This window comes from Schistocerca gregaria, chromosome X (assembly GCF_023897955.1).
Source record: "Schistocerca gregaria isolate iqSchGreg1 chromosome X, iqSchGreg1.2, whole genome shotgun sequence".
NCBI classification, from domain to species: domain Eukaryota; kingdom Metazoa; phylum Arthropoda; class Insecta; order Orthoptera; family Acrididae; genus Schistocerca; species Schistocerca gregaria.
This window is the reverse complement of record NC_064931.1, coordinates 555,493,853-555,517,189: the sequence shown is the minus strand read 5'-3', so window position 1 is coordinate 555,517,189 and position 23,337 is coordinate 555,493,853. Positions and strand designations below refer to the sequence as shown.

The 23,337-nt window shown below is 41.2% G+C and overlaps 1 protein-coding gene across 3 annotated transcripts in view; it reads left to right on the top strand.

The window, feature by feature from the left end:
- Nucleotides 1–23,337, top strand: part of LOC126297832 (intermembrane lipid transfer protein VPS13A-like) — a 759,301-nt gene that overhangs the window by 145,515 nt on the left and 590,449 nt on the right. For all 3 annotated transcript variants that reach the window (XM_049989081.1, XM_049989080.1, XM_049989079.1), the window contains exons 4-7: nt 6,515–6,641; nt 7,386–7,557; nt 7,657–7,868; nt 8,093–8,267. In XM_049989081.1, the coding sequence (XP_049845038.1) occupies nt 6,515–6,641; nt 7,386–7,557; nt 7,657–7,868; nt 8,093–8,267 (686 nt within the window). The remainder of the gene's footprint in view (nt 1–6,514; nt 6,642–7,385; nt 7,558–7,656; nt 7,869–8,092; nt 8,268–23,337) is intronic.

The window sequence follows — 23,337 nt, the reverse complement described above, 5'->3', positions numbered from 1 at the left end:
CATCTGTATCGCTGAGGCAAGCAAGCCTCCCCACCAATGGCAAGGTCCATGGTTAATGGCATGTTACTGATAGAAGTAAAAAATTGGTACGTGGCACAACACAATGGTCAGTGTATCGTCAGCAGCTGAGAATATTGCGCACGGAAGGAATGCAGAAGTTTGCCAAGTGTGCTTTGTGAGAGGAAGAGTTCACGTCGTTCGAAAAACATTGTCATGAAACAGTTCTGTCTTTGTCAGTAATACATTTCAACAAATTAAATATATCAAATCACCACACTCTTTCACGATACTCACACTTTCGTAATAATACCAACCACTACTTCATTTGTGTAGTCTGTTGTGTGATTAGTTTATTAATGCTGATAGTGTGTATGCGACCACTGAAATGCTTTTCCTCGTCGTGACGATCCGATTAAAACATTCTTATACATAAGAGCTTCTCGACTGTTTCTAGCTTGCAGTGGAAATGTGATGTCCACATAATACGTAGTATAACGTCTGTTATTACATCCATATCCAAATAATGATAGAGAAACTAATGTACTTCATATCTCCGAAGCTTTTTAGCAAGAGCACAAAGGGGTCATACCTGTGGAAATTACGTATTTTCGGCTTTTTTTAACAGATTGTAGAGATACTCCGGCATAACAGTCATCAAGTATATAACCTTGTTTTACTTTCCTGCCTTGCTTCTAGATCACAGGATTTTGTAATATTCCTTACCTCCTTATTCACTACCATCACGATGAATCGTCTGTCCCTTCTTACGATCTGAACACATTGTGGAGGCAAAAAATATACTAACAGTAGCTAATGGTTCAACAGTTTCCAGAATGAGGTTTTCACTCTGCAGCGGAGTGTGCACTGATATGAAACATCCTGGCAGATTAAAACTGTGTGCCGGACCGAGATTCGAACTCGGGACCTTTGGCTTTCGCGGGCAAGTGTCCTACCAACTCTTTTTTTCCGTCGGTAATGTTCGTTACGTTTGGTCTGGGAGGACGCCACAAGCCATCCGTGCAAGTTGATCGTTGATTCCTTTACTCAGTTTTTTTTTTTATTACAGAGAGCCAACAGCCCTCTCACCGAAAACGCTGAGCTACCGTGCCGCCATTCTGGCAGACTTGAGTTCGAGTCTCGGTCCGGCACACAGTTTTAATCTACCAGGAAGTTTCATATCAGCGCACACTCCGCTGCAGAGTGAAAACCTCATTCTGGTAACATCCCCCAGGCTGTGGCTAAGCTATGACTCCGCAATATCCTTTCTTTCAGGAGTGCTAGTCCTGAAAGGGTCGCACGAGAGCTTCTGTAAAGTTTGGAAGGTAGTAGACGAGGTACTGGAGGAAGTAAAGCTGTGAGGACGGAGCGTGAGTCGTGCTTGGGTAGCTCAGTTGGTAGAGCACTTGCCTGCGAAAGGCAAAGGATCAAAAAATGGCTCTGAGCACTATGGGACTTAACTTCTGAGGTCATCAGTCCCCTAGATCTTAGAACTACTTAAACCTAACTAACCTAAGGACATCACACACATCCATGCCCGAGGCTGCGACTGTAGCGGTCACTGGGTTCCAGACTGAAGCGCCTAGAACAGCTCGGCCACACCGGCCGGCTAAGGCAAAGGTCCCGAGTTCGAATTTCAGTCCGGCACACAGTTTTAGTCTGCCAGAAAGTTTCGTTCACCAGTTATTGAAACGTGCATTGTTATTGACAAAAGAATAAACAAACAAGAAGTATACTGATATGTGTAACAGTTAACTGTTATGAGTTAACGAAAATAAATGGAGCGCTTAAACTGCGAAAAACGAAACACTACTTAGTGACAATAAAACTCAGTATACAGTAAAGCTGATTATTCGCAAGGGCAATACATATATATCCACTGGCCATATGGCCATGTCGAAGTGAGCATATGGCAGGACTGCATTCCCGCTCCTCGACTCATCCCTCCCGCAGTGCTCGCGTGACGCGCGGTGCGAGAAACTGTGCCTCAACCACAACACCGCGCGACCTGGCGCAGGCGCGTTTCGCGTCCCAGTCCCGTCGTGTTGCACCTTGCGCGGTCCCATTTGAATCTGCGATGTTACAAAACGCGCGCTGCGCTGAGCCACGCCACACGCGCTATAAGCGTCTCAATTTGCTCCTAGCCTCATAACGCTCTCTCGCCGGCAAAGGGATTCCGTGGCGAAACGCGCTGCTCGTTGTTGGATCTTCTCTATCTCCTCTATCCTGGTAAGATATTTATATTTTCATTCTTGTAATGGATGGTTTCAAGCACTTCGGCTGTTCAATATGAAATGAAACTTGAAACAGCTACAACTGTAACTTTTGAATTCGATTTGTGTACACAACCAGTTTCGGTGTTCCATTACACCATCTTTATCACCTTGACCTAGGGATGGGAAAACCGACCTGTTAAACCGATACCGGTATTTTATTTCTGAATAACAGGCATTTTTCGGTATTTGTTTCGTCTCGGTTGTACCAGTTTTTTTCACATTTTTACTAACAACCACGTAAAAAAATCCCGAGTACGAAATTAAAATTTTTGGTTTTTAAATAAAACTTCTTTAAAAATGTCTAACGCTTATTCATAAAATTTCCATTGCTTTAAAATATTGGGGTATTACAGAATGCTGGCCGGTGTGGCCGTGCGGTTCTAGGCGCTCCAGTCTGGAATCGCGTGACCGCTACGGTCGCAGGTTCTAATCCTGCCTCGGGCATGGATGTGTGTGATGTCCTTAGGTTAGTTAAGTTTAAGCAGTTATAAGTTCTAGGGGACTGATGACCACAAATGTTAAGTCCCATAGTGCTCAGAGCCATTTGAACCATATTATTACAAAATTCTGAAAAAGCTATCAGCGGTATTTTAATAACAATGCCTATGGTTACAAACTAGCAGCAGAGAGACGACGTAACAACCGGTACAGCATTTGCCGAGACCATAATGTACCTCTTGCCGTGTGGCATGGCCTAACATACCATAAACGTGTACGTGTTGTATGCAAGACTTGGTCTATGCGTTAGTTCCTCCGGGTAGTCTTCGGACATCAGTGGTGTTGCAGAACGGTACCATCCCAGGATGGAAGTATTTTGCGAAAAGCAGAAGCAGTGAAGTACAATGGTCTATTTGCTTTAAAAGAATAAAAACGGGAGGACTCGCAACAAACTTGCGACGCCACATAAGGAGAACACTTCTACAATGTTCGTTAGAAGAGAAGGTAAATTTGATTCACATACCTATAATTTATTATTATTTCTCTAGCGTTCCACACCCTAACAACACGTGGAAAAATGATCAGTTAAATCTTTCTATACGAGTTCTGGCTTCTCTTACGATAATAATTTCTCCCTATCTAGGTTGGAGAAAAATAAATATATTCGCATTCAGAGCAATAAGATGGGGACTGAAATTTCGTGGAAAGATCTCGCCGGAACGAAAACGCCTTTGTGCTAGTGACTGCCACCCTAAGTCGCTTACCCAATCCGAGACACTCTCTCCCCTATTTCGTGATAATTATAAACGAGCTGCCCTTCTCTGAACTTTCTCGATGTCCTCCGTTAATCCTCCGCACAGCATTATTCTAGCACACGACGGACAGGCCTAGCGTAAGCAGTCTCTTAAGTAGACCATCTACATCTTTTAAGTGTTCTTCCAACAAAACGCAGTCTTTTGCCTTCCCCACAACATTATCTATATGATCGTACCAATTTCAGTTGTTCGTAACTGTAATTCCTGGGTATTTAGTTGAACTGAGAGCCTTTAAATTCGTGTAATTTATCGTGTAACCGAAATTTAATGGACTCCTTCTCACACCGATGTAGATAACCTCACACTTTTCCTTATAATGATATCGTGACTAAGTCATTTTGCAGTTGGTTTTTGCGATGGTAATTAAATGTTCAATTTTGTGTTACTTGAGGGTGAAAAACTGATACCATCCGAAACTGATGATGCAGCAAAAATCATTAACTTCCGTAGATTTCTATTTAAAGAATGAAACGTAGGAAATTATATGATTCCTCTTCCGTATCGGTTACTTATTTGTACCTTCTGTTGATTGTAATTACCTATGATTCGTTCTTTGAATAAAAGTCTACGGACACAAGTTGTACAATATTGGCCCCTGTTATGACTGCACACGAGGTAAGTTTCCTGCCAATTTACACTGATCAAGGGAACTGAAGATGGTGTAATGAAACACCGAAGCTCTTGGCGTAAGTAAAGTAAATATTAAAAATGACAGCTGCAGATCTTTTAATTAATTTTTCATTTCTTACAAGGTAAGAATCCCAGATTGATTAGTAATACTCAAGAATCCGTCGAACAAGCGCTTTGTTAATCACTTCCTTCGTGGGATGAGTTACATTTCGTTAAGCCGGCCGATGTGGCGGAGCGGTTCTAGGAGCGACAGTCTGGAACCGCGCTACCGCTGCGGTCACAGGTTCGAATCGTGCCTCGGACATGGATGTTTGTGATGTCAAATAGTTCAAATGGCTCTGAGCACTATGCGACTTAACATCGGAGGTCATCAGTCCCCTAGAACTTAGAACAACTTAAACCTAACTAACCTAAGGACATCACACACATCCATGCCCGAGGCAGGATTCGATCCTGCGACCGTAGCGGTCGCGCGGTTCTAGACTGAAGCGCCTAGAACCGGTCGGCCACACGGCCGGCGTTTGTGTTGTCCTTAGGTTAGTTAGGTTTAAGTAGTTCTAAGTCCTAGGGGACTGATGCCCCCAGAAGTGCTGAGAGCCATTTTTTTTTACATTTCGTTAAGATTCTTCCTATGAATCTGTCTCGCAACTGCTTTTCCTACTATTTGTTTTATGTGGTTATTCCACTTAAGGTTGGCTCTTGATAGTAATTCCTAGACATTTTTGGGTATATACTGTTTCCAGCAAATTGTGATCAATAGTGCATTTCTTTCCCTAAGCATGCGCAATATGTTACATTTATTTACGTTCAGAGTCAATAGCGAGAGTCTGCACCATCAGTCAATCTTATGTGGGTCATCCTGCAAATCGATACTGTCTTCTGGCGTTATACTTTCTTGCAGACAACCGCATCGTCTTAAATAGCTTCCGACGCTTCATAGTAGATCATTTATATACACTGTAAACTGTAACGGTCCTATCCCACTTCCTTGCATTTCTGCCGTAATTACCTTTACACCTGTCAATTTTTTTCCTTTAAGAGCGACGCGTGGAGTTCTATCTGCAAGGAAGTCTTGAACCCAGTTGCAAATCTGCTCCGATACTCGGTCAGCTCGTTTTTTTTTCACTAAACAGCAGTTCGGGACGGTGTCAAATGCTTTCCTGAGGTCAAGGAACACAGCAGCAACCTGAGCGCCGTTGTCTACGGGGCCGTGGATCTCATGGAGTAATAGAGCGAGCTGAGTTTCGCAGGATCTCTGCGGAAACCATGTCAATTCTCCAAAAACGTCGTAATTCTTGAGCATAAAACACGTTCCATAATTCTGCAACAGACTGACGCCTACGATGTAGGTCTATACTTATGTGCATCTGTCCTACGACCCTTCTTGTAAACGGGAATGATCTGCGCTTCTTTCCAGTCGCTAGGTAGCCTTCGTTGCTGCAGCGATTTACGATAAACTGCAGCTTGACGAGGAGCAAAGTTTTTCCCATAATCCTTGTAGAATCTTCCAGGTACCTCATCAGGCACTGTATCCTTTCCACCACTAAGCGATTGTAGCTGCTTTTCTGTTCCGCGATATCTTCCATTTCGATGTTAGTGTTATTATTATTATTATTATTATTATTACTATTATGTTAAAATCCTTTATTATTGCTATAACTACCAGTTGTCTGCAGCATACTAGAAATGGAGGTGACGGAATGATGTATTGGCGCCCCCCTCCCCTTCGGCCAGAGGCGTACTCTGGATATACACCTAAGCCTATCTTCTCTGACAGAGAGCCTTATTTTATGAGACTTGTGTGGATGACAGTATGTGCCTATGTTTCAGATGGTAGGGGGCATATTTTTCGTCGGAATTTGTTCTGATAACTTAGGTATACTCTGCTTCGGGCGGGCTAATAGGGCTAGGCGTAGTAAAAATGCAGCTCATTGTTGCCATGGTCGATGTTGAATGAACACTGTTAACATTATGTGAGATGATTCACACTTTTAAAGCACTGAATCGTAATCCAAAAAAATTCTTGTCCCCCTTAAATTTCTGTGATTTGCTTAAATAATTACAGAGGAATATTAGAATGGTTCCTCAAAACTAAAACTGTGTAATATTCCTATTATTTAAAGTACAAAAGAAAACTAAATACATTTCAAAACTCGTAAAATGGTCTGAGAATGACGTTACTGCTTACTTCACTTTTCAGTTCTTTCATTTATTAATCATAGCCATTAAAATTTTTCAGTTCTCTCTCTGTACAACCTGATTTCACCTTCTGGATAAACAATATACAACTTGAATTGTTATTGCAAATTTATTACTTGGCATATGCTGTTCAAGTAACTTTGACTTAATTTTTCGTAGGATGTTTATATCATCGCTGGACCTGTACTTGACAGAGAGTATGATCCAGAAAAAGAGAAACGGCTTATGCGAGCAGCAAAACGAAAGAAACTGGAAGACCTTGAAGCGGAAAGTTTATTAGGGTCAGGTAAGACGCAGACACTTACATGTCAGTCCCACAAACAGACTTGTCAAACTAGATGTATTGGAAATGTAAAAAGCGAAGAGAAGAGTGACTGATAAAGCAACAAATAACGTCAAACATAATATTTGTCTTCGCTCTGAACGTTTACTCGGTAGCTTTTTGCAGACGTTTTGCAATAGACATGTCAGCTGATGTTAAGGAATTTGCCAACTGAACTAATTTTTATTGTTTGAGCGTTGAGAGCAACACACAGCTTGATAATTCCCGTGAAGTGCGGTATTTTATTTGTAGCAAAAAGTGTTTGTAACAGCCCCATTGCTGCGTCGTAGTTACAAACTCTCTGACATAAAATGTACATTATTATGTGCACTGAGCGGAGACAAGTTTTCAGCACATGAATATTCTCGTTTCTCTCAGTCATAAAGCGTCTAAGAAATAAGACGTCTCCTTTGTTTTTGTCTGACGAATTAAGTGAAACGTGTATCTCTGCTTTTTTTTATATAAATGTTGAAGTTGTAACGCTGTTCGTCCAGCATATGACAACTGTGTAGCAACAAAACCAAAAAGAAGCAAGGAAGGAATAAAGCCTGTCGCGTATTGTGTGGGGAGAAGCAAAAACACACACACACACACACACACATACGCGCGCGCGCGCGCTGTATTTGGTTTTGAATTTGTTTTGTCTTTGTTATTATTACAGCTAAATATCATCAACTTAGTATATATTGTCTTATGTTTGCTTGATAGGTCCAGAGGATTCTAAGACTTTCACTGAAAGTCTTCTCACCACGATAATAAACAACTTGCAGATCTTTTTTCGAAATATACATATTCGCTATGAAGACACTATCACAAATCGAGATCACCCATTTTTTTGTGGTTTCTGTGTTCAGAATGTCTCCCTCGAAACAACCAACAGGTAATAAAGAAAACTTATTTTATACTGTGTGGACTTCAGCATTACGCGAACCTTTTTGTTCACTGATCACTCGTAAAAATTTCCCTTCATAATTTTCAGCAAGTGGAAACCGGCAATCACTGCTCAGAACGCTACATCGTTCTACCAGCTTATTAGACTGGAATCTTTCTCGGTCTATTGGAATCCTAAAACTACGGCGAGCGGACTTGTGTCACAAATGATAATGCAGGATATTGCCCAATACAACTGGAGAAATGAGATGAGAAGAGGTCTGGAAATGTTCAGTACCAATAACGAAGATTTTGATTTCAGTAAGTGTTTCCTAATGGCTAATTATTTGTTACAATCTATGTACAATAAAGATCACTATATGACTGTTTGCGGCGGTGTCAGCCCAACATTTTGCAAAACATAAATACATGTCATGCTTCAGATATCCTTTGCTCCTGTTAGTGGATATTATGACAGATTTGAACTAAGTGTTGTTTTTTTCAGATATGCTGTAACCATCTTTTTTCTTTTTCTATGATTACAGTTGTAAAGCCGGTAACAGCGAAAATAAAAGTAATAATAAACAAATCTAACGAAGCGAGGGTACCGAAACTGTTACTAGATTTTGTTTTACAAGATGCAGCAACTCAACTGTCACGCCAGCAATACCTCTCTATTACGGAGTTGTCTGAATCGTTCAAAAGGATGAATATCAACAGGTAAAATATTCCTTTCATTGATAAACTGATTGCAACAACTTTCTGTTCAAGTTACATCTCATATATTTATTTTAATATTATCATAAGTGTTGTGCCATTCCGTAGTAGCAGATAAATAATGTTATCGCAAACACAGAAAACACGTGTTAAAAGATGTGTCAGTGGTTAAATAGAAGGCAGTGGCCGTTTCATGCCGCGCGTGGCCAGTAGCGCTGATAAGTTGTCTATTCAGCAATATATTCTCATTTTTTTAAATTTATTTCATTACTTTCACACATATTTTAAGGTAATGTCTAGTAAAATTTTATTTCGCTTATTTAACTTGTAAAAGAAGATATGCATCTTAATTCGAAACCATTGTCTGAGCAACATAATTAACGTTACTCAAGACACTAAAACTATCTGTCATAGCTTTTTATTAACTCCATTCACATTGTAAAGCAGTGACTAAGTAACACAGTATTGTATAAAAAGTATCTTACCCTATATCTATCTCTGAATTTTATTTAAACTCACAATAATAATGTGTGGTAATAATAATATTGTAAAAAGTTTCACCTAAACGTGAAGAGAAGAAATCACGCCACCCATAAGGTGAGGTGATTAAACTATTTATTTATAGTTAAATTCATGTAAAAGAGTGAAAATGAAATGGCTTTCGGCAGTCATTCGTCAGGGCGTTACGTGTAGAAGGCGCTGGGTCGATCTGGCGGCAAAGCTTCTATAGTTAACATGGTTGTGTCATGTGCTCATGAAGTCAGAGGGTAACTAGAATGCCCTACAACAATTTTCATGTCCGCAAATCCGTGAGCTAATTAGCGTGAACAACGGCAGTATCGGAAGGGAATCCCCGAACTGGTCTGCAATGAGATTTCTCGTTATGCCGCGAACAACTTAAAATAGTTCCTGTAGGTTCTTAATCCTTCAGGCTAAGATCTATTTATTTTAATAACACACTGAAGAAGATAATGAAGGACGGAACCTCAGGATTTTGGTGCTTCTGTAAGATTTAGTATGCATTCATTCGTGTGCAAAAGTGGTTATGACTCATGTGACTCACGGTGCGGAAGCGTGCGGGTAGTGGAGAGGAGTCATAGCTAAGGTGTTTGCGCTCTCAAGCAACACCGACTCAAAGGAAGGCCTCGGCGCTTGTTGGTGACGTCACGTCAGCTAGGCACGGCGAACGCCAGGTCTGTTGCAGGCAGAAACGCCTGGGCGTGCTTATCACTAGAAATCTCTTATTTTTGGACAAAATGTTTGGTATTGTTTTGGATTCTGCAGTTTTATTTAGATGAAAGATTTTCTTACTATCGTAAAGCTACAAATGAAGATCATAGTTCTGTATTACTGAATCCTGTGGAAACAAACGTAGATCAATATTAGAAGATGCTTTGCCCCATTGCAAGCTTCGGAAATTTTACATTCAAGTAACTATATTTACTTGATCCATTTTGCTATCGAAACTTACCCCAACCCCCTGACAATGAACTCGTTTCTTTTACTTATATATTTTCGTTTGACTTCGTCACTGGAAATGTGAACTAATTTACATGTGTAAATGTCCAACTGTTGCCAGTCAATAGATTACAGTCGGAAAGGAATTCTAAAGAGGAAACAAAATAGCTTCTTACATCGAAAATACTGCTGAGCTTAAACTTTTTTAAACATGCACATAAGATAGGATAAATATTCCCCTCTTGCAACTGAAAGGAGAAACTTTATAAGATAAAAAAAATTTAGTAGTAGTAGTAGTAGTAGTAGTAGTAGTAGTAGTAGTTTTATTCATCCGTAGATCTCTTTTTACAAGGATATAGGACATGTCAAAGTATTTACAAGCTTAGATCAATTTACAATAAGCTAATTCGTATACACATATATTTACAGACTTCTACTTAGAGACAATCATTAGATTTTACTCCTGGTATACAATAATTTATTTACAAATAACTCATTAAATAATGTAATGCCACACTATTCACTCATATTTCACTATCAGTCACTGCACACACTATACACACATTGTTTCATAACACTTCACACACACACACACACACACACACACACACACACACACACACACACACACACACACACAACAAGTCTCTCTCTTTTGCCTCTTCTTCTGTCCCCCACCCCATCCCCAAACGTGTACAATCTTAAGATATTTCATTAACATTCAGTGTTCCACACCCCATAGTTAACCAAGATACCTAAAGAACAGCACCAATATGTTCACAGTTTCTTGTAAAAGCAACACAGTACAAACGTAACATCCTCGGATTTACAGATAAGGTAAAGAAGTACGAATTCTGTTGCTGCTGGACCATGAAGTTGTTTTTGTACGTCAATCCTTAAAACAGGTGGAAATTTAAGTTCAGGAGTAAACTATTTGTTAAGAAGTGTAATGAATTGCACAATTAATTGATTGCAGAAATCTCTCAGAACAATGTGTGTTGGTCAACTACCGCCAATAATTTCACATTTTCCTGTGTCAGAGAGGGAGACACCACCATTATGAGTATGCCTGCAACAGACCTGGCGTTGTCCGTGCCTAGCTGACGTGACGTCACGAACAAGCGCCGAGGCCTTCCTTGTAGTCGGTGTTGTCTCAAGTCGGTACCGATCCGCGTTGTAAAGGCAGGTAACCTGTAAGGACGCTGAAACTAATCATTTCGGGGCTAATTTAGTAGTTTTGAAGTACTAAAGTTTTTCGGACACCGATCAGTATGCCCGAAACAGCATCTAAATAGCGGCAGGTTCTTATTTCGACTGATTACTCGAAAGTAACGTGTTGTGTAAGAAGTGACTGTTGGCTGTGTGTGCAAGTACGATTTCTCGTTGTGAGGATTTTTAGAACTGTAGGTCCTCGTTCTCGAGTCAGAAGGCGGCTTAAACATGATGGATAAGTGATTCCAGTGCATGGCTTTCCGCTTGCGAAAATTTCTAATGTTTTGTCTTCACTGTTCAATCACGCAGATGGTCGACTGGCCGCATTTTTGAAATACTAATGCCCGGTCTTTTGGCACAGATTACAATACTCAGCAAGCGAGTGTTTCTTTTACAATTTCCTAAGTCCTCTGTGGCAGTGCAAATTTCGTTATTTACTATTTTACAGATTTGTACATTTTCTGAATTCAAAGTGCTTGTTGCAGTTTCTTTCTGTAGTGAATACCTGTTTTGTGCTAAAGATAACGTACAAAAACGTTCAAATGTGTGTGAAATCTTATTGGACTTAATTGCTAAGGTCATTAGTCCCTAAGCTTACACACTACTTAACCTAAATTATCCTAAGGAAAAACACACACACCCATGCCCGAGGGAGGACTCGAACATTCGCCGGGACCAGCCGCACAGTCCATGACTGTAGCGCCTCAGACCGCTCGGCCTAAAGATAATGGTTAATATGATTGACTGAAGTGTCTTTAATGGCGTACAAGGGAAGACGTTCGCCAGAAGATGCCTTTTGTGTGCTGTTGTCAAAAATAATAGGTACCAACGACGCCTGTAATTATGAATTCCTTGCTAATGTGAGACGTCAGCTTCAAAGAGGACAATTCCACTCTTAATCAAATTTAATGGCTCATTATAACTTGGATCTTTTTATTGTAGCTAACTACCTGCTTCCCAAACACCCTTATTAATTTTTTTCATGTTAAACAAAACTGCAGCAATTGTTGAATAATCCTTTATTAGTAAAACCGATTTTTCAACCTACAGACACTGTAAATCACCAGGTACGTATTCAAGTCATTTATAGCGAATCGCAGCAATTATTCGACGCCTCCATGGACACAGTCAGTCAAGTTGCGTGATAGGGGTGTCCAATAATTTCTACGTTTCTCTGTAAATGATTTGAATATGTACCTGATGCTATTTTAGGTTGTGAAGCCAGTTGTACTAATGAAGGATTATTCAACAGCTGCTGTAGTGTGGTTTAACAAGAATGTATTCTTACAACTGAATCTGCTCACGATATAACATTTGTTTTCATTTTATTAAGCTTGCTTCTCAGTAGTTAGAAGGTGTAGTAACTAGGATGCAAGAGCAGGAATATCATCGAGTGTAGGACAAACTAGACGCTGTCTGCGTTTGAGAGGCCCGCAGTATCCTACAAACTGTAAGACTGTCGTTGGGAGGCTGTCTAGCCTAATATTAATTTGAGGGGCAACTATGCAGCCAAGTAACTGGACGATGACATTCTTTTGTGATACAGATTACAATCCCTTAAGATTTAGGTTTCATTAAAGAAGGCATTCTTCCAGTGGCAGTGATAGCGAGGTGGAAGGAATTAATGTTTTCAACATCTCATCAAGCCTGCTGCCTCGTGCCGCGAGATACACAAATTTATTATTTACGAATAATAAATCTCTCAATTCAAATTTTTGCGCCACTACCCACTGTCAAGATGACTCCTACTTTCACGAAGTGGGAAGAATACGGTAAGTAGTATTCCAGATTTTTACCGTCGTTCTAATTACCAGCAAACAGAATTTACTGTTCCAGAATGACATTTTCACTCTGCAACGGAGTGTGCGCTGATATGAAACTTCCTGGCAGAATAAAACTGTGTGCTGGACCGGTACTCGAACTCGATGACTTGCCTTTCGCAGGCAAGTGCTCTACCATCTGAGCTACCCAAGCACGACTCACGCACAGTCCTCACAGCTGTACTTCTGGCAAGTAGGAGACGAGGTACTGGCGGATGTAAAGCTGTGAGGAGGGGGCATGAGTCGTGCTTGGGTAGCTCAGATGGTAGAGTACTTGCCCGCGAAAGGTAAAGGTCCCGAATCCGAGTCTCGGTCCGGCACACAGTTTTAATCTGCGAGGAAGTTTCAGAATTTACTGCTACCTATCGTTTCTAGGCACACACCTATGCAGACAGTCTCGAACTTGTTCGAGCTTTATTACAGCTCTGGTTAAAAAGTTAAATGTGTCGTAGTGTACATTTGTAAAGTTTAGAATTCTGGACAGAGCAAAATTTTGTGACACCCTCCATAAAATTTTACCACACAATAAAACGAAGTCGCGACCCATTTGCTGGGAAAGCCTGATCTACGTTGTACTCCTTGGCAGAAGCACGAAACCTAACAGGGACATTCAGCGGGGGATAAAGAGAACGCTATGAATGGGTTAAACATTAAAGCGTGCACGAAAAATTTACGAAAGAGTGTTGAAACATACTAGACAAACATACAGACTAGAGCACGTAATTAAAATTCTTGTACGAATTTGTTATACATAAAAGGGTGGGTTAATACAGTAGAATAGCGATGACTGTACTCTTCCAAGGTTCGAAAATACAAACAGATTTATGTCAGTGATTTACCAGTTTCAGTGCATAAGAAATACTGCACGCTCTTGCGAGCATTATCATAAATAATGTTGTTATTTTTAATTCATTGCTGTTAACAGGTTAATTTTCACTGACAGAATATGCAGTGGTGTTGCAGTTACACAAAACATGTACGGTCAGCATTGCATTTTCCGTCCTGAGTCAATCGGTTATGTCAGTCAGACGTGCAAACCCATTATTCAGTTCACTTGGTACTTGCTCATAGAAATTTCGTTTTTCACTGAAGATAGACTGCCATGCGTCAAGTAAGGATTTCTTCTTGGCACTTTTAACTGACAAAATTTTATCACACAACTTACGAAAAACTGTAATGTTATCTAGCGGCAGGTTTCTTTGCTCAGCACCTCTCGGCTTCTTTGCAGTGCTTTGACAAATCCACGGTTGCTCGATGTAATGACTTTTCCTTTCCCTTGTATGTTTTGTATGTTAACCGGGACCTGGAAACGACGGAGACGCTCTGTCCCCGCCGAAGCCGCAGTGATCCACAACCACACGACGACTACCGCAGTCAACTCACCCCTCCGCCGCCCCACACCGAACCCAGGGTTATTGTGCGGTTCGGCCCCAGGTGGACCCCCCAGTGAACGTCTCACACCAAACGAGAGTAACCCCTATGTTTGCGTGGAGAACTTGTTTGCGCAGCAATCTACATCTACATCTACATTTATACTCTGCAAGCCACCCAACGGTGTGTGGCGGAGGGCACTTTACGTGCCACTGTCATTACCTCCAGTCGCGTATTGGTTCGCGGGAAGAACGACTGTCTGAAAGCCTCCGTGCCCCTCAAATCTCTCTAATTTTACATTCGTGATCTCCTCGGGAAGCAATATATTCGATACTTCATCCAGAAACGCATCCTCTCGAAACCTGGACAGCGAGCTACACCGCGATGCAGAGCGCCTCCCTTGCAGAGTCTGCCACTTGAGTTTGCTAAACATCTCCGTAATGCTATCATGGTTATCAAATAACCCTGTGACGAAACGCTCCGCTCTTTTTTGGATCTTCTCTATCTCCTCTGTCAACCCGATCTGGTACGGATCCCACACTGATGAGCAATACTCAAGTATAGGTCGAACGAGTGTTTTGTAAGCCACCTCCTTTGTTGATGGACTACATTTTCTAACAACTCTCCCAATGAATCTCAACCTGGTACCCGCCTTACCAACAATTAATTTTATATGATCATTCCACTTCACGCATACTCCCAGATATTTTACAGAAGTAACTGCTACCAGTGTTTGTTCCGCTATCATATAATCATACAATAAAGGATCCTTCTTTCTATGTATTCGCAATACATTACATTTGTCTATGTTAAGGGTCAGTTGCCACTCCCTGCACTAAGTGCCTATCCGCTGCAGTTCTTCCTGCATTTGGCTACAATTTTCTAATGCTGCAACTTCTCTGTATACTACAGCGTCATCAGCGAAAAGCCGCATGGAACTTCCGACACTATCTACTAGGTCATTTATATATATTGTGAAAAGCAATGGTCCCATAACACTCCCCTGTGGCACGCCAGAGGTTACTTTAACGTCTGTAGACGTCTCTCCATTGATAACAACATGCTGTGTTCTGTTTGCTAAAAACTCTTCAATCCAGCCGACATAGTGTAACAGAGGCGGAATAAGGGGAGCCAGCCCGCATTCGCCGAGGCAGATGGAAAACCGCCTAAAAACCATCCACAGACTGGCCGGTTCACCGGACCTCGACACAAATCCGCCGGGCGGATTCGTTCCGGGGACCAGGCGCTCCTTCCCGCCCGGAAGGCCGTGCATGAGACCGCACGGCCAACCGGGAGGGCATCCTTTCCCATAATGTAGTACGGTTGTCAGGCGAAACGTGTAGCCAGACATACTCAGTTATTTTAAATGAGCCTCTATGCAACCAGTGGTCTAGTGGGCTTCGAACCTCAGGTTCCATCTTGCACAGACGGAATCCGTTGTCCTTGACGTTGGTAAGTACTGGAATCCAGTTTTATTGCTGAAAGGGTGTTTTGTTCTTTTCTATAAGAGTAAAATCCTTATCACACAATAGGAAACTACGCCCTGTTAGGAGGAACTTATAGTCTACAGTAGTGAAATATTTACGGGTGATCAAATTTCTCGTAATATTTTGAACATCTCTAATAAAATCAGCAGCGCTCAGGTTTAGGTTCAAATGAAAATCATTTGAAAAATAGAAATTATGATCAAAAAATTTGAGTTTCGTTGCTTTTCTCGGAACGCTGTTCTTCGCTCTCTAAGGCAATACAGAAACATTTTTGACAGAATCTGTAAAAATGCTGGAAACGTTCGGGAAACATGTTCAGTTCTTTCATTACGTCGAATGTGACATACTTCTTCCCTTTTTTCAACCATGACGGATATACCAGATGTCTTCTTCGCTGTTCAGAACGAGTTACAAAAGATCTAGCACATCAATACATTCGTCTGAGGAAGATGACATATTCTGATACATTCGAAACACGACCGTTCCACGTCTTTCTGACAGCGCCACTTCAGTGTGAATTGATTACATCCCTTTCGTACATGGTCCCTGACTTGTCGGCCGCCGCCGGGTATCCACGCCACGCCATTTCTATGTGAATTGGGCCTAAGCTGTCGGTGGTGGTGTATGTGCGTGTGTGTGTGTTTGTGTGACGGATGGATGTGTTCCGTTTGCCTGCCCTCCTGGTGCTATTCGAGAGAATAAAAAGCACAGTCCCACACTATTATACGAACACTCTTTACCGTCCCCTACACGAGACAACTACACTTTACACAAAATGACATGGATGGCGTGTGTGAAGTATTTACTGTGTTCTTTTTTAATGGCTTAATTATTAATTTTCTACTGTGTGTTTTTTTCTTATTTAAGAGGTGTGATCTCGCATTTTAGTAACTGTAAAGTAAAGATTCGCGAAGTCAGTAACGCAGTTGTCGTTTGTTTGTAACGGCCATTGATTCTTCGTCTCAGCCTAGTTAGTTTCCATCTGCCACCTGTGACTCACCAGCAGTGCAACAAATTATATTCTCAGCTTTTTCTGTGGTTTTTTTGTAGTTTAGTTCTTAAAATCCTTGTTTTTTTCATTTTTTATTTAAGAGATGTAATCTCGCGTTCTAGTATAAAGTGTGGCTTCACGCAGTCTGTAGTTCAGTTGTCATTTGTTCGTTTGGACCGGCCATTGACCGTTATTTTCAGCCCAGTTAGTTTACATCTGCCACCTGTGACTCACCAGCAGTGCAACAAATTATATTCTCAGCTTTTTCTGTGGTTTTTTTGTAGTTTAGTTCTTAAAATCCTTGTTTTTTTCATTTTTTTATTTAAGAGATGTAATCTCGCGTTCTAGTATAAAGTGTGGCTTCACGCAGTCTGTAATTCAGTTGTCATTTGTTCGTTTGGACCGGCCATTGACCGTTATTTTCAGCCTAGTTAGTTTACATCTGCCACCTGTGACTCACCAGCAGTGCAACAAATTATATTCTCAGCTTTTTCTGTGTTTTTTTTGTAGTTTAGTTCTTAAAATCCTTTTTCTTTTCATTTTTTTATTTAAGAGATGTAATCTCGCGTTCTAGTATAAAGTGTGGCTTCACGCAGTCTGTAGTTCAGTTGTCATTTGTTCGTTTGGACCGGCCATTGACCGTTATTTTCAGCCTAGTTAGTTTACATCTGCCACCTGTGACTCACCAGCAGTGCAACAAATTATATTCTCAGCTTTTTCTGTGGTTTTTTTGTAGTTTAGTTCTTAAAATCCTTGTTTTTTTCATTTTTTTATTTAAGAGATGTAATCTCGCGTTCTAGTATAAAGTGTGGCTTCACGCAGTCTGTAGTTCAGTTGTCATTTGTTCGTTTGGACCGGCCATTGACCGTTATTTTCAGCCTAGTTAGTTTACATCTGCCACCTGTGACTCACCAGCAGTGCAACAAATTATATTCTCAGCTTTTTCTGTGGTTTTTTTGTAGTTTAGTTCTTAAAATCCTTGTTTTTTTCATTTTTTTATTTAAGAGATGTAATCTCGCGTTCTAGTATAAAGTGTGGCTTCACGCAGTCTGTAGTTCAGTTGTCATTTGTTCGTTTGGACCGGCCATTGACCGTTATTTTCAGCCTAGTTAGTTTACATCTGCCACCTGTGACTCACCAGCAGTGCAACAAATTATATTCTGAGCTTTTTCTGTGGTTTTTTTGTAGTTTAGTTCTTAAAATCCTTGTTTTTTTCATTTTTTTATTTAAGAGATGTAATCTCGCGTTCTAGTATAAAGTGTGGCTTCATGCAGTCTGTAGTTCAGTTGTCATTTGTTCGTTTGGACCGGCCATTGACCGTTATTTTCAGCCTAGTTAGTTTACATCTGCCACCTGTGACTCACCAGCAGTGCAACAAATTATATTCTCAGCTTTTTCTGTGGTTTTTTTGTAGTTTAGTTCTTAAAATCCTTGTTTTTTTCATTTTTTTATTTAAGAGATGTAATCTCGCGTTCTAGTATAAAGTGTGGCTTCACGCAGTCTGTAGTTCAGTTGTCATTTGTTCGTTTGGACCGGCCATTGACCGTTATTTTCAGCCCAGTTAGTTTACATCTGCCACCTGTGACTCACCAGCAGTGCAACAAATTATATTCTCAGCTTTTTCTGTGGTTTTTTTGTAGTTTAGTTCTTAAAATCCTTGTTTTTTTCATTTTTTTATTTAAGAGATGTAATCTCGCGTTCTAGTATAAAGTGTGGCTTCACGCAGTCTGTAATTCAGTTGTCATTTGTTCGTTTGGACCGGCCATTGACCGTTATTTTCAGCCTAGTTAGTTTACATCTGCCACCTGTGACTCACCAGCAGTGCAACAAATTATATTCTCAGCTTTTTCTGTGTTTTTTTTGTAGTTTAGTTCTTAAAATCCTTTTTTTTCATTTTTTTATTTAAGAGATGTAATCTCGCGTTCTAGTATAAAGTGTGGCTTCACGCAGTCTGTAGTTCAGTTGTCATTTGTTCGTTTGGACCGGCCATTGACCGTTATTTTCAGCCTAGTTAGTTTACATCTGCCACCTGTGACTCACCAGCAGTGCAACAAATTATATTCTCAGCTTTTTCTGTGGTTTTTTTGTAGTTTAGTTCTTAAAATCATTGTTTTTTTCATTTTTTTATTTAAGAGATGTAATCTCGCGTTCTAGTATAAAGTGTGGCTTCACGCAGTCTGTAGTTCAGTTGTCATTTGTTCGTTTGGACCGGCCATTGACCGTTATTTTCAGCCTAGTTAGTTTCCATCTGCCACGTTACTTAACTTTTTTTCGTAGTTGAATTCTTAAAATGCTTGTGTTTTTTTTCTAAAGAGGGAAAGATGTGTAATTTCGCGTTTTAGTAACTGTAAGTGTATATTCACACAGTCAGTACTGCACCTGTCATGTGTCTGTTGGGCCACCCAGTGCTAGTTCGTCTCAGACAAGTTACAGTCGTGGCTAAAATGAAAGCAACAAACGGAAATTTTGCAAAGTCGCGTTCATTTTGTCTCGGAACAGTGTAAAGTACAAACAATGTAAAAAATACAGAACGTAAACAACTGCAACATCCGTAACGGTAGAAAAATGTTCTTCGTTTTTTCCGACTTAATGGATTTGCACGCACACATTCTGACAACTGGTTAATGTGTTCAGTATGGGGTGTGACCACCTCTGGCAGTGATACAGGCCTGACGACGACGGGGCATGCTGTGAATAATGTCATCAATATCGTGTTGAGGCAGTAATGCTCATTATTCCAGCAGAGCTACTCACAAGTCTAGGAGAGTGGTTGGTGAATGTTGATGTGATGCATCCTGTATCCTTAGGGCATCCCAGACGTTCTCTATGGGATTCAAATCAGAAGAGTGAGCAGCCATGCCACGCGTGCAATATCTTCCGTTTCCAAGAAAACGTCACCTATCCTTGCTCTATGAGTTCGAGCATCATTGCCCATCAGTACAATGGTTCAAATGGCTTTGAGCACTATGGGACTTAACTGCTGAGGTCATCAGTCGCCTAGAACTTAGAACTACCCAACCCTAACTAATCTAAGGACATCACACAAATCCATGCCCGAGGAAGGATTCGAACCTGCGACCGTAGCGGTCTCGCGGTACCAGACTGCAGCGCCTAGAACCGCACGGCCAATCCGGCCGGCATCAGTACAATATCTGGGCCCACAGCACCTCGCAACAACCGCACATGAGGTCCCAAGATCTCGTCTCGATACACCTTACCGATTAACCCTTACAATTTCACAAAGAGGTGATCAAGTGGTCAACATAAACCCTGCCCACATTGTTAGGGATCCTCTTCGATATCGGTCTCTTCCCAAAATGTCTCTTTCCACAGTGTCTCTATGCCAAAATCGTATTCCACGTTCCCTCCACATGCGAATCTGCCGAGAATTAATCTCCAGACCAAATCGGGACTCATCTGTGAGAAGAACATTTGCCCACTGTTCGACCGTCCAGGTAGCATCTTGACGACTCCACTAGACGTTTCCTTCTTTGAAGACGCTTCAGAGGTACACCTACAGCATGTCTCCAACAATAAAGGCCACTCTGCCGAAACCTTCTTTACAGTGTTTGCCTCGATACAGCACATCCCTTCTATGCTGCGAGATCAGATGCCAGTTACTGTACAGTACTAAGGTGGTAACTTCGTGCACTTACACACAGATAACGGTTCGCTCTCTCTGATGTCACACGTGGTCGGCCCTTCCCTCATCTTCGGGATACATTTTTGGTCTCTACAAAATGTCGCAATATTCGAGAAACAACAGAACGATTTACGTTAAGCCATCGGGCCACATGAGTTTGCAACTGTCCTGCTTCCATTCTTCTTATGGCGCATCACCGCAGAGTCTGGTAGGCGTGTTCTCTGTGCCATACTGCATACCGATTGTGGATGGGTGTCCAAACACTACTCCATTTGACAGATGCCATGACATCATCGACGGCGTGATTGTCCACTGACCAGAATGCCATCTTCCGTGCAGAACACGATCGGATGGACATCTGTTAACAGTTTGTATTATATCGCGAATTAGGTACTGGAGGGGAAAACAGTCGTTTGTTGCTTTAACTGTGGACACCAGTGTAGTTCCAGCTGTCACCTGTGATGCACCAGAAGAGCAGTACATGTTTTCGTATCTCGCGTTTTAATGACTGTAAAATGTAGATCCACGCAGTCGTGGCACAGTTGTCACTTTTTTTGAATGGTCAGCTACACAGGTTAGTAAGACGTGCATATTCCCTAGCATAATATGTTACCCTACCTGACAGTTTTCTTAACAACCGTGTGGTGTTAAGTAATTCACTCTCCAAACTCGCTGTGTAGTGTGCCATCCTTGTGCTACCGTACTGCCCTCTGAGAACATTTTTACTGTTTCCACAGATTCATTTAACTCCCTGATATCACCATTATCTGCCGTTCCAGTCACTGTTTACAAAATTTTACCCCCAGCATCCAACCATCCTCTCTAAAAAAAACTAACTAAAGTCCTTCCGCACGGGCCATGAAGGCCCAAAGGTACCGACTGGCCGCCGTGTCATTCTCAGCCCACAGGCGTCACTGGATGCGGACATGGAAGGGCATGTGGTCACACCGCTCTCCCGGCCGTAGGTCAGTTTCCGAGACCGGAGCCGCTACTTCTCAATCAAGTAGCTCCTCAGTTTGCCTCACAAGGGCTGAGTGCACCCGCTTGCCAACAGCGCCCTGCAGACCGTATGGTCACCCATCAAAGTGCTAGCCCAACCCGACAGCCTTTAACTTCGGTGATCTGACGGGACCGGTGTTACCACAGCGGCAAGGCCGTTGGCCCAACCATCATCTCTTCCTCCGTGAATGTGTCACAACTTCCACTGCATATTTCGTTTGTTCTTGTAGTTGCTCATAGGCTCTACGCAGTTTATCACATTCCCCTGACAGTTCCTTGAGCACCCCTGTGCTCTTGGCACTTTGACGAAGTTTGTTGTATTGCAACCTGAGGACAGGGACAAATAAAAGCCTTCCTTGCTGCTCAGAAGACTACATCCACTATCAAAACCAATCACCAAAAAAAAAAAATTGTTTACACTAACAGAATTCCACTTACCCGTTTCGGTACTTTACTTTATTGATGTGTAACACTCCCCTCCACTGTAATAAAATTCGTCCCAAATTTTACTCTTTCTTAGCCCACTAGTGAACTAACTTATATACTTGCATTTTCTTTGAACTTTTGTTTCCTTTAACCACAAAAAAATATTATTGTCCTAGTTTGCTTCTTCATACATTGTGTCCTCTAAAGCCTCCTATTTATTTGTACACATCTCCTCTGTGGGAATTTCGTGAACAGTTGTTCTCTTTCATGAGTGGTTTTCCTTCGGAGACAAAAATTAACTACATAAGTAAATGCTAGTATCCCAATAACACTAGTGATTGATACCCTGATCGTAATGATATTTCTTCAACGTTTCTCTTGATGTTTCCGTACGTGCTATAACATTTGATCTACCGAAATTTGCCCTTTCTCTGAAATGATTAACTCATCCTTTGCCTATAGTAAAGTGAGATCCAAGGTACTGTTCAGGAAGGGTAGGTTTCGTATGGACAGCACACTTTAAGGTTTCTCCAGCCAATACAACATTGCTCGAGTTTCTGTAATTATTGTGGTACCTGTAATTGTAGCAGGAAGGCGAAACTGAGTTTTGGCTATGCCACACCTAGTTCTGTTAAATAACTCACTCTGTCGGAACTCTAGTTTTTTCGTGCCCACAAATGTTTTATTGTTGTAGCAATTCACTATTACTGTTTATTGTGAGAATGTGGAATGGATCCACTGATTGTTAATGAGCTGAAAGTGTGCTTGTGACATTTATACTATCCTTTTGGACTATTGTGCTTCCATATTTCGTAGCACTAACTGAATTTCACAGAATCCCCTGTTGGTACGTAGTTCTGAGCTGGACAAATGATGACTAATTCCTTGACACAATTGCTAATATCTCTTACTGACGTAACAACATGTGTATCCCTTTGTTCTAAAACAAGTAGCACTTTACTAGTTTGAACCTGAACCCACTTATTGATTAACTTCCACTTGACGGATTATAGATGGATCATAAAACACGGTTAACGAGAGCTTAACACTACTACTGGAAATTGTACGATAATTGTCCGTTAATGCATACCCTAAAGTGTTCCGAATAAACCTTAACTGTAGAAATATCAGAGGAACTGTACAAGCTTATTGCCACCATAATCTGGCCATTTATGTTCGGAGCATGTGCTGCACTTCTCCATATAAAACAACGCTATTCATCCAGAATATTATTAGTAGACAGTGGCTATATCAACAATAAAGCTTGCTTGGCACATCGAGATCTACTGTAACCCAGATTAGCGTTCCTCTACCTAATGGTACTCTATCATGCCAAACAACTTCTAATGCACTTATACGCTGTTTATTTGGTACTACCTTAACAATGGGCGTACCTGATGGTGTGAAAAATTTGCAACTGTTGTACCCATCAGAAACGAATTCCCACTGAGTTTAATTTTTATTTGCCAAAGGTCGATTTTAGGATGATGCCTAACGATAAAGTCTAATTCAAGTACAGCAGTAAATCTCTGCCCCACCGTTCGCTTTTGCTCACGAAAACATGTGCCATCTACCTTAAACTTGAGCTATGGTCTCCCAGCTGAGTCCATCTTATTGTCTCCTATTGTACACAATCGGTATCTTGGAGTTCCCAGTCTCCTCTTGT